Genomic DNA, 12065 nt, shown 5'->3' on the forward strand with positions numbered 1-12065 from the left:
CTAGCCTGACACCGGGGAATATTCATGAGCATGTGAATGCATGCCAGACCCATGCTGGAGAACAGGAGTTACAGGTAAGTAACTTTTTTCTTATTTCTTGTATATTTGGGTAAAACCTAATATCTGGTTTTATTATATTTCTTTGCCTTCACTATTTTAGGGGGAAGAAATCCTCTCACAGACGTCCCAGGAAAGTGAGACGGATGAGGAACAGGCTTCCCAGCTTCCACCAGATGATGCCAGAGAGGTATAGTAATCCCATCAAAGCAAACAGAATTTATTTATGATTGTGCCGTAAACAAGTAAAATAACGCAAACCGAGCACTACTGCAGACAGATTGGTAGACTGCCACACACAAATCAACACAAAGATTGTTTAATCTACTAGTAGTTATAACAATCTTGCAACCATTTAGGTGTGTGTGCAGTTGCAGAGCTATATTGCCTAGTCATGGTGCTTGCCTTAAAAATGTGTTGTGTTTGAATTCGTTTTTTTACTTGTTGCTTTGACTGCTTTAGTGGAGTTTTGAAGCCTGGTAAGTGTGAAGAATCCTGCAGACCCCTCACCAAAACCCTGCCTAAAGTCTCCTCCCAGGTGGTCAGGAGAAGGCAGGCGCTGGGGGTGGTCTACTGCGGAAGGATCACCTGGGTGTAGACAGGGCCCTGGGTAGTGAGGAGAATCTGTACTGCTGAGACTGTTGAAGTTGTAAGAGGAGCAGTCTGGAAGCAGCTGCAGGTTTTATTGGTGGTAGTAAGACAGACAGAATAGACAAAGAAGCTGCCTTTTTCTTATAGCCTAGAAAAGGATATTCCCTTGCCTACCTGTGAAGGTCGAAGAGTCTTGTCTTTAAAACACCTAACAATTTTAGTTGAAGTAGAACTACTAGAACTGTGGTTGTGTATAATACTGTCGGTGCATATTACCCTAAAGCTGGTTGAAGTAGTGGCATGTGGAACAAAGGAGCCTGTACCAACAGTAACAGTATTAGAAGGGGGTTGTCAAGAGGAAAGCAACACCCTAACAAGAAGCATCCGTACAATTATACCAAAGACACTGCAGAGGTCAGAAATACAAAGGAAGTTGTTGAAGCAGAAGTTGTTTTTTTTCTTTGAACTGTGGCAAACCAATCCTGGAAGATAATATATCTTGAATTAAGAATTTGTAGAATTGAATATATTCTCTGGTGAAAAAATGTGAATTTATTCAAGAAATGGACAGCCGACACGTGTTTCGACCTCCTGGTCGTCCTCAAGGCAAAACCGCTAATTCCAGTTCAAATATTTGCTGCAGTTCAAATGTCGTTCGCTCATTCAGATAAATGCGTTTCATAAATTGTGTTTCCAGCGTATGTTATATTTCCTTTAGATAAGTCCACCAAAAAGTTCTGGGCCATTTATATTCACGGTTTCACGGTTTGCCGATTTTCGGGTTTACACATAAAGTCAAGTTTAGAACTTTTTGGTGGACTAATCTAGAGGAAATATAACATACGCTGGAAACACTATTTATGAAACTCCTTTCTCTGAATGAGCGAACAGCATTTGAACTGCAGCCAATATTTGAACTGGAATTAGCGGTTTTGCCTTGAGGACGACCAAGAGGTCGAAACACATGTCGGCTGTCCATTTCTTGAATAAATTCACATTCTTTCACATGAGAATATATTCAATTCTACAAATTCTTAATTCAAGATAGATTTGCTTACTGCATAACTTATTGTGTAAACATGAGCGCGTAACCTCTATGCACCATCCACAATTCTGTCTTGTTTAATTTTTCCATCTCTGGGTGGATGAGCTGGAGGGTATTGAGACTACGCTGCCAGTTAGATTGAATTTACCACTAACTTTGGTATTATACTTCAAGGAGTGGTCAAGAGAGCACAGCACATTTTAATCAAATCCACAACATAGTAATTACACAATCCTGGAAGAGGGTTATCCATGATTACCATTAGTGCTGTTTGCTTGACCAGAATTGGAAGGGGAATCTTTCAACAGAAATTTGCAGAACTGTTACCAGTGGATTTTTGTCTGGTGAACTTTTATTTCATTTTGAACTTACAAGAACTGGTTCAAGACTTTACTTTTCTTTTTGATTATTGGGGAGAAATTGGCTCTGAGCAATCCTGGAGATGGGGTCTACCCAGGACAGACAAAGGTCATCCAAATCATTGGTTGTTTGTTATTCTCTTATTTATATTGTTTATGTTTTACCCTGAATATTTCGTTGTTTAGTGTGAGGGCCAGTTTTCTTGATGTTAGTAGTAACCCCCGTACACCTTACACTAAGTAGGGAACTCCCTGTTAGAGTAGGTTTAGTGCGGATTAATTTGCACTTTTTACTTTTAATAAAATGTATAATTTGGATAAAAACACAAGCAGTTGTCTGCCTTGCATTACTGACCCCTCACATAAGAGAACATTCAGACTTGCATTCCAAGTATTATACACAAACATGTATATTTTATAAAATGCACTAGCTTCAAATATGGATCAGTAATTCATCCATTCCAATGGATAAATCTCCTCTGACAAGTTCCTTATCTTTGAAATGACATCCAGGTACAGTTCAGTTTGTTCTCACTACCATTAGGTGCCAATCAATTGATGCACCCAAAAGTGCTTTGTGAACTTGAGGTGAAGTAGTTCGCCTTTCTTCACAAAGATAGGGGTGACAAACTGAGGCATTTGAGGATGCTTACCGTGCGCTGCAGGATTGCCCCCTTCCCGGAAGTACTAGAAAAACAAGTAGTACCACAAGAGGTTGAAGTCCATAGGTGGTTCTTCAATACACCATTTTTCGTTGTAGAAGAAGCGGAGCCACCACTCCAGGGAAGCCTCGGAGGAGGAGGTCCAACATGTACCTTTTCCAACTCAATCCTCTTCTCCAGAAGAATAGAACGCCTCTAGGTGGAAGATGCTTGGCGTGTTGGTAAGGGGCTTCAGCCAATCAGTCGGATCCCAAAGCCCTCGGATAAGCCAACTGGGAAACCGTAAGCAGACGTGACAAGGTCACATTCAAGAGTCACACCATTCCGTCTTTGGATGTCGATCCTCCAACCTCGGGCTCCTCTCTCACGGTGCTGATGATTGCGAGGGAATTTTCCCCGCTACCAAGAAGAGCATGCATGTCCCATTTGGAGGACATTTATTAAGAGGACAGGGACCACATCCTTTTTGGACTGGAGCCCCTCCACTCAAGGGAAATCAAGGATTTTTCAAATTAGTTTTATGTGTAACAGGGGGATCTGGAGGATCTTGTAGCCGATTTGCAAGAGGCAATTGGCCTGGACACCTCACAGGAGGTCGACATGCTCCCGGCTGTCAACCCAGGAAAGCCACAGGCCGCTTTTCAGTGCCTGATGGTGATGGTGGTCGACACCTTGGGGCTGTCTGTCCCTCATATCTAAAGTACAATCGTACTGACATCCTAGACGAGGGTCCAAAGAAGGAGATGCTACTGCCTTTCAATCAGGCAGTAGAGGGGCCAGTGATGGAACTCTGGACCAAACCGGCTTCAACCACACAGTTGATCGTGACCTGGCGAAGCAGCACAGACTGGCATCTTCGGACCACATGTTCCTTTGTTCTAATTCTTTGCTAGAGAGTTTGGTGGTCCAGGCCACTACTGCAAACTTCAAGACCACCTCTTTCCATCTTTGCCTCCTGATGGGAGAGCGGGGGGCGGAGCAAGAGGCTTGACACAATAGGGAGGAAGATTTTCAGGTCTTTGAGCTTGGGTCTCCGGTGGGTAAATCCTCCTGTGCTCTGGTTAAGTTTTCCTTTGGTCTGTGGTCGTCACGGCAGAGGCATATGAGCACATCCCTGAAGGGGAGATGCGTGAAGTTTTTAAAGCTCTGATCAGGGACGGTAATGAGGCCTTTTTAGGTAGAATCACCTGCAGTACCCTTATCGAACACTACAGATAATTAAGACTACAAATGATAGTACAATTTCACCTTTGGTACAAGCCTGTACTACACAGTAAAGTGGTAGCGATGGCTGATCAGCCAGACTTATCTCAAGAGCAAATGAGCAGAAGTAGGGATTACACAAAGGTCTACAATTACTGTGACTCAAGCAAACACTGACTCAAGGTTTCTGGTTAAAAAATATAAGTACATTTATTTTTAAACCATCTGTTCACAAAACACTTCACTTCTTTTAGATAAAACCACACTCTAAATATACTACACACAACCAATTTCTCTTGTTTAGGTCAATTCAAGGTAAGTACATTAGGATTTGACCGACCGGTATTTCGAAACAAAGACGTTACCGTGGGTTAATACGCGATCACTTTTTTACAATAATGACAGTTCAGTCTTACGAAAGAAAAGCGTACCCGCGGGAAGAAATGTAACCGTAGTTAAACACACTTGGCACATAGAATAAAACAAGGGAATAATGGATAAAAATCATAGGCAATACTTTTGTCAAGGCAATAGAATCAGAGGATGTGTTCTAAGAGGCAGATAAAAGTCAATAGGGATGCGCCAGTGTCAAATGGAGCAGGGGCTCTGTTGTCGAGGATCACACGGTGAGAACAGCTCAAGATTAACGTTGCCAGGAGTACTGGATATTGTCAAAGGGAAGCAAAAGTTTTATAAGAGGGAAGGAAGAAAGGACAAGCCTTCGGACGGAGAGAACGACCAAATGGACACAGTACCTTATTCGGATGAAGAAAGCTGGTGCTACGGCAGTTGTTCCTGGTAGTTCCTGCAGACTCATGGTTCCTGAAGCTTCAGTCGTGGGGACAAGGACGACATTTGGAGCGATCTGCACTACCCAGGGATGAGGCCAGCAGAAGCAAAGCAACAATGAATAAAAGGTGCACTCCTTCAAAACAGGAGAGGACTCTTCTGATGGCTATCCGGACCACTACAGCTCAGTGCAGTGATTTCGACCCAGAAGAGGATTCTCTGGCTGTAGAAGGTGAGCTGGTTGATCCCACCAAGCTCAAGGGAAGAAGACTCCGGACTGGATCGTCTGTCGTTGAAGGGTAGATCGCTCAGGACTGCAGCAGGGCTTCACCGGGATCCAGGAGTTGCAGCAGCCGTCTTCTTCTCCACTTCTCTTCGGTTCTTGTAGTTCCAGTGGCGGCTCTGACTTCCAGCCCAAGAGACCTGCCTTTTATGCCAAACTCCCCCATTCACACAGCCTGGCTGTCAATAACACAACAGGGGGGTTGTCCAGCCCGGACAACCACCTTAGCCAATCGACACAAAGTGCGACGTGGGTCTCTAAGGAGACCCTGTGCAGGGGGTGACTAAACCCCTCCCTCACATTCAGTCCACCTAGACACCCAGACCCCAATGGAGGGCCTCTTCGCAGAAGCCCGCCAAAGGACGGAGAACAAGGAAACCAAACCTGGTTTGGCACGAAAAGCAAACAACAAGAAAGACAATTCCAACACGAAATTGTGACAAACCACGCTAGGACCCAAAATAAAAATGATATGGGGTAGCGGTTTTATGTTCACGTCTGTCACCACAGCCAGAACACTAACACGGGAATCTGTGTAAAAATGATAGTTACCACTGCCACCAGCCATGTCGAGTCGGGAAGGGGGACACAGTGCCCCTTGAAGTACAGAAGGACAGGGGAAAGATATGACCCTCCAGTACTCCATTGTAAGATGGTTGGTACTGGATCTGTATTTAAAAGGACTAGTAAAGCCAATGGTGACTTTACATGTTTCTGGGGGACAGTAGTCATCCCCAGAAATGGAGTTCACAAGGAAAGCCTAAAAGACATCCCTGTGTCACTGCACTAACGGTGATGTGTGACACACAAGTAAAAAGATGATGCCTAGGGAGTTGGTGACACTCCATAGCCCGTGAGCACAAAAAGTACAACACACACAAAAACATAAACTGTAAGAGTGGGAAAAGGCTCACACTCTTACCAGGTGGAAAAAATAAACCCGAGAAATCCAGCAAAGCTGCTGAGGGACTCACTAGGTAAGGGAAAATAGCCATAAATGAGAATTCTCCCTAACAGGCCTCCCGACAGATTTTGCAGTCTAGTCTGGATACTGCAGACTGTGTGGCAAGGAAAATGGCCACAAGCATGTTCTTGCTCAGATTCTCTTGGCTTAGGACTTCTGGTTTTGCTGCTGACATCTGAGAGAAACGTCATGAACTTATTCAGCAACAAGGCCGATGAGTCTTTGAAGCAGTTCCAAAACTACTGCTAAGTCGCTGTGGCTTGCAGTCCAGCAACAACGAGCAGCAAGCGCAGGGGGCAGGGGTAGGAGTGTTTGCTCCTTTGCCACATATGCCCAAAGAGGTAGAGGCCAATCCCCATTGGGCAAGCAAGGGAAGCATTCCCCCCCACAGTAGCTGGGCCCAGTTTGTGCCCAGAGGAGGTGCTTCCACCTTGGCAGCAACTGGAGCGAAGCCTCTCTCAAGTGGACTTCCGCCATTAATCCCCAGTGGGTGGCAGAATATCCCTGTTTGGCAAGGAATGGAAAAATACCTCTTCCGATGCCTGGGCCTTACAGGTAATCCAACAGGGACACTGCCTCCCTTTTGCCCTTCTCCCTCTAGTCCACCCGCCGAGCCACCAATCCTTGCCTTGGGAACCTCTCCTTCTGGCGGATATCTGTCAGCTTCAGGGTCCATTGAGCTGGTACCCTACTCGAAAAGAGGTAGGGGTTAGTATTTAACCTATTTTCTGGTGCCGAAAAAAAGACGCGGTCTGAGCCCCATCCTGAATCTGCGGCTTCTGAACTTGTCCTTGCAAAAGGACAGTTCAAGATGGTCACTCGGGCCCAGAACTTCGAGGCCCTGGACATGAAGGACTGGCAAGTCTGACTGAATCTCCGGGTGTTAGGGAGAATTCTCTGTTTGGGCTGAATTTCCCTACCTAGTGAGTCCCCCAGCAGCTTTGCTGGATTTCTGGGGTTTCTTTTTTTCTCCTGCCAAGAGTGAGACTCTTTTACCCTCACTCTTGGACCTGTTGAAGTGTGTTTTCTTGGTTTAACCTTGTGTTGAATGGGCTATGGGGTCTTTTACTCCATAGGGCCTCATGTATTTTTGTGATGTGGGTTACACAGCACCCTCTGTGCCGTGACCCAGGGGTGTCCTAGGGACTCCCCAACATAGACTCCATACCCTGGGACTGACTACTGTCTCCTAGGGCATGTAAAGTCACCAAAGACTTTGCTAGTCTTGAATCCTGAACAGAACCAGTACAAACCATCATATTGTGGACGTACTGGCTGGGGCAATTCGAGTGCCCCAGGGTCTGTTAGTCGAGGGGGCACGTCTCCGTCCCCCCTGATCGAGTTTTGGCTGGTGGCAGTGGAAACTACTTTTTATATTCGACCGCGAATATTTCCCTATGGGATTTCCCATTGTTTTAGGCTAACACATTTAATTATTTATTTACGGTAGCCTTAAACATACCGCCGGTTTATATATTTATTATTATAACTCCGGTTGGGACTTTTTGCCAAAACTTGATTTTAAAATGGCGTTGGCGTTCGCCTCTGTAACTCTGACCCAAAGTGGAGCCCTTTGTTCCACTTTTGGCGGGCTTCTCCACAGAAGCCCTCCAAAGTGGTGCCACTCTGTCTGGGGTACTTAGGAGGGGTGGAGGGGGATTTAGGCACCCTGGACTGAGTTACCTTGGTAACTCAAGTCGCACTCCGTCCTGATTGGCCCAAGTGGTGAGCCGGCCGGCTCACCACTTAGCATGTTTGAGTGACAGCTAGGCTGGGTGAATGGGGGTTTGCTGCATAAAAGCAGGGCTTTGGGGACTGGAACTTCAGAAGTCGCCACAGGACCAAGAATCCGACGAGGGAAGAGCTGAGCCGACCTGCTTCGACGACACCACCCGGTGGAGCCCTGCTGAACCGTCTCACCACTTTTCCCGACGACCGAGGAGAACTCTTAACGGAGTGGCTCCTTCCCTTGACTGGTGGGGACAACCAGTTTTCACCTTCTTTTCGCTCCTCGAGGTATCTCGTGGCCGCCTTGCCCGTGCCAAGCACCCCGGCAACCGGAATACCACACTTTTACCCCTAACCGCGAAAGTCGGTACAACCCTTTAACCGGAGGACTCCGCGGCTGGTTTCTTCCCGGGCAGTGCAACGACCTTCTTCTTCTGCTCTTCAGCGAGAACTTCTTCTCCCCTGACCGACGTCGAGCCTTGCTGCCACTGCCTGGAACAACTGCCACCGCTGGAGGATCCTTTCCGCTTAAGGTACCGTGTTCCGCCTGGCTTCCCTTGCCACCGACTGTACGGGGTAGATTTAGCCCCCGGCTTTCGAACCTGGGAGTGCCTGGGACACCCTGGCTAAACTTTCTAAGCCACTCTAAACTCTTTCTAACTCGTTGCAAGACTTTGAATCCCTAATAACAGTGTGATCTTGGGCACATTTTCGCTCCGGCTACTCTAAGAGTGGGCCCTGCCTAGTGACTTTTGCTCACCTGTGACTTTGTACTTCTTTGAGCCTATTGCAAGTGTTCTGGACCTTAGAGTGGTGTGTCTAACCTATTTCTGTTTCTTTTTATCCCTTTCTTGAATCTACTAGTGTCATCTAACGTTAAGCACTCACCTCTGTTCGAATTATGTGGTGTTAACCTAGAGTTGTCTAGATAGGAGTAAGGGTTGAAACTGCTTTCATTATAACTGTGTTTGAAGTGTTTTTACTATATTTTGCTAGAGTGATTTCAACTTAGGAGTGTTTAATAAATAAATAACTATATACTTTTTTTGAAACCAAGCTCTGGTCAGTGTTTGCTTGTGCTATTGTATTTGAGTACCTATTGTGTATACTTTACATACTGCCTAACTCTTCTTGAGGGAAGTCTGACTGCTCAGCCACAGCTACCAGGTAAACCTGGGTGGTGCGGACTGCTACCAAGGGGGTTTACTGCTATACCTGTAGTCTTAAACCTTTTGCAGTGTTCCCTAAGGGAACTGCACAGGTTTCTGCCTAACACTGGTGTACAGCGGTGGGATTTGTATTGAGTATACATTTTATTGTGCTTTGAATACCTTAGTGCAACTAACCACAAAGCTTAGCACTATAAAAGTAAACCTCTAACATGTCAGTTATAGAAAGCTATAGTCAAGAGTCCCTTGCAGCCAAAACTGCTGATTAAGAGTGCTCTGTAAACATAAGGATCTCCTGACTAAGGGCAAGAAAATGGAGCTGATTGAAAGATTGTTAGCTAACCAAAGTCTGGGTGATGGTTCAGAGGAACCTATCACTCCAGCAACTGTAGATGACAGTATTGAAGTTAACATGGAGCAAAATGTTGATGATTCTGAGGAAGAGTCAGAAGAGGAGGGTGAGGCTGTTGTGACTGTCCCCCCTAGGCCTCTGCCTGCTCTACCTGCTGTACCTACTGGACCTTTACCAGGTCCCACATTTAGTCCTCAGTACTTTGAACTAGAGAAAATGAAACTAGAATTGGAGTATAAGAAACGTAATGCTCAAACTGACAAAGAACTAAGGCTAAGGGAAATGGAGCTCAAGTATGACTTAGAAATGAAGAAATTATCTGTTGAGAATGTTTCTCTCTCTGGCTCCTCTAGAAGTTCCAGTCCTAAAAGACCCCGGATGCCTAAAGAATTGATTGGTATGTATGAGCCTAAGTTGGATGTGTTGGATTGCTTGTCTCTGTTTGAATATAATCATGGGCTCCAGAACATCACAGGAAATGACTTACTCACCTGGTTGTTCTCTAGGCTTCCCCCTGTTGCAACTGATGTGGTGATGGAGATGGGGGAGGAGGATAGGAAGGACTATGAATGTGTGAAACTAGCTTTGATAGCTAGGTTTGGGAAGACCCCTTCCCAGTATCTTAAGAGGTTTAGGAGCCTCAAAAAGCATGATGGTACCCCTTGGGCTACCTGGGTGAGTGAATGTTTGAAAAACTTAGAGGGATGGATTAAGGGTTACAAGGTGAACACTTATGAAGGTATGAAGAATTTGTTTATGTTGGAGACTATTTATGATGCCTGCTCTCCTGAGCTCAGACAACACTTGGCTGATTCCAGGGAATTAGATTCCCAGAAACTAGCTAAGGCTGCTGACTTGTGGGTTGCCAACAGGGCCACTCACAAGGATTCTGGGGTCACTCAGAAGAAGGATGGGGAGAAACAGCCCAAAAAGGACTCCAAAGAGAATTCTAATACTACAAATTCCAAAGAGGGCCCCAAACAAAACTATAAGGGTAAGCCACAAGGGAAACCAAATCAGGCTAGTGTACCTCCTGGTCCCAGACCAGAAGGAGGTCAGAACAAGCCTCCATTCCAGCGAGCCTTTGGCTCATGCTTTGTTTGTAAGGCTACTGACCATGTGAAAGGAGATCCCAGATGTAAGGGTAAACCTTCAGGGGTCCAGCTTGCCTCCTTAGCCTTCGCTCCAGAGGAGGAAGTACATATGGCAAGTGGAAACTTTCTATTACTAGCTGATGAACCCACTGGAGTCTCAGTTAGTGTTTCTTTAGTCTCTCTGGGGTTGTGGGAACAACAGAATTTAGATGTCTATAACTCTATCCCAGATAATACTAAAGAGTATTATAAGGACAGTGTCCAGGTGAATGGTCAGGAGACTCCTGCCATTAGGGACACTGGAGCCAGCATAACTGTGGTGGATGAATCATTTTTCAAGGCAGAGGATGTTGCTAAGGCACCCAAATGCCTCACCAAGTTAGCTGGTGGGCCTGTGCAGATGTGTCCCCAGTTACCAGTTCTCATCCAATGTAATGTTATGGCTGTAAAAATACCTGTCAGTGTACAATGTGAAGTGCCAGGTAGGGTTCTGTTGGGTAATGACCTCAAAGCTCTTGGAGTTGTGTCACATACCCCCAGACCCCCTAGCAAAAGGTTACAGGAGCTCACAAAACCTGCAAGAGAGAAAACCCTGAGAGGGTTATCTCAGGAGATGATGACAGAAATCACTCCTCTCCCACTGGAGCAACTTACTGCAGTATCAACCAGATCAGGAGCAAAGGGGCAACCCAAGACTCCTAGGAAAAAGCCAGCAGCAAGCACTCCAGTGCTTCCAACAAGGACTCCCCCTAGGTTGTCCAAAGTTACACCTGTAACTCCACCTCCAGCTGAGGCTGAGAGGGAGGTACAACCCTGTGTGGTTGAGCTAGACTCCGAGGAAGAGCTAGAAGGAGGCCCCAACCTTATTGGAGATTTGGACCCTGAGGACCATCCTGAGCTGCAGTCTTTACTGGCAGAAGGTGGGCCTAGCAGGGCAGCTTTTCGTAAGGGGCAAAGAGAATGTCCAACTCTGGAAGGTCTCCGCCACCAGGCAGCTTCTCAAGCTGATGGGCAAGAGCCTGGGAAGTATAGGTTACACTGGGAAGATGGCCTCTTCTACAGTGAACCGACTGAGTCTGAACCTGGAGACTACAAACGCCTTGTAGTCCCACAAGAGAACAGACAACAGTTCTTACAACTAGCCCATGAGATACCTTTGGCTGGTCACTTGAGTTTCAAGAAGACCAAGGAAAGGCTCTCACTCTACTTTTATTGGCCAAAGATGGGGGCTGAAGTAGATAGATATTGTAAGAGCTGCCATACCTGCCAGACTTCTGGTAAGGTTGGTTCCAAGAATGTGGCACCTTTAGTGCCTCTCCCAGTTGTGGGAGTCCCATTTGAGAGGGTTGGGATTGACATTGTTGGTCCCCTTGATCCTCCAACCTCCTCAGGCAACAGGTTTATACTTGTTGTAGTAGACCATGCTACTAGGTACCCTGAGGCAATTCCTATGAGGACTGTTACAGCTCAGGCTGTGGCTAAGGCCCTCCTTGGTATTTTCACCAGGGTTGGGTTTCCTAAGGAAGTAATCTCTGACAGGGGATCAAACTTTATGTCCCACTACATGAAAGCCATGTGGAAAACCTGTGGAGTTACTTACAAGTTCTCAACAGCATACCACCCACAGACAAACGGGTTGGTTGAAAGGTTTAACAGAACCAAGAAGAGCATGATAGGTGCTTTAGAGGAACCCCTTAAGAAAAAGTGGGACCTTCTACTGCCATGCCTTCTCTTTGCTTATAGAGAAGTCCCTCAGGAGGGAGTAGGCT

General features: G+C 46.1%; 1 protein-coding gene across 5 annotated transcripts in view; it reads left to right on the forward strand.

Annotated features, from left to right (window-relative positions):
* Positions 1 to 12065, forward strand: part of FANCD2 (FA complementation group D2) — a 2923540-nt gene that overhangs the window by 2895676 nt on the left and 15799 nt on the right. For all 5 annotated transcript variants that reach the window (XM_069644087.1, XM_069644091.1, XM_069644090.1 and 2 more), the window contains one exon: positions 161 to 247. In XM_069644087.1, coding sequence (XP_069500188.1) covers positions 161 to 247 — 87 coding nt within the window. The remainder of the gene's footprint in view (positions 1 to 160; positions 248 to 12065) is intronic.

Source organism: Ambystoma mexicanum, chromosome 2p (genome assembly GCF_040938575.1).
Source record: "Ambystoma mexicanum isolate Mex_15411 chromosome 2p, UKY_AmexF1_1, whole genome shotgun sequence".
Classification (NCBI taxonomy): domain Eukaryota; kingdom Metazoa; phylum Chordata; class Amphibia; order Caudata; family Ambystomatidae; genus Ambystoma; species Ambystoma mexicanum.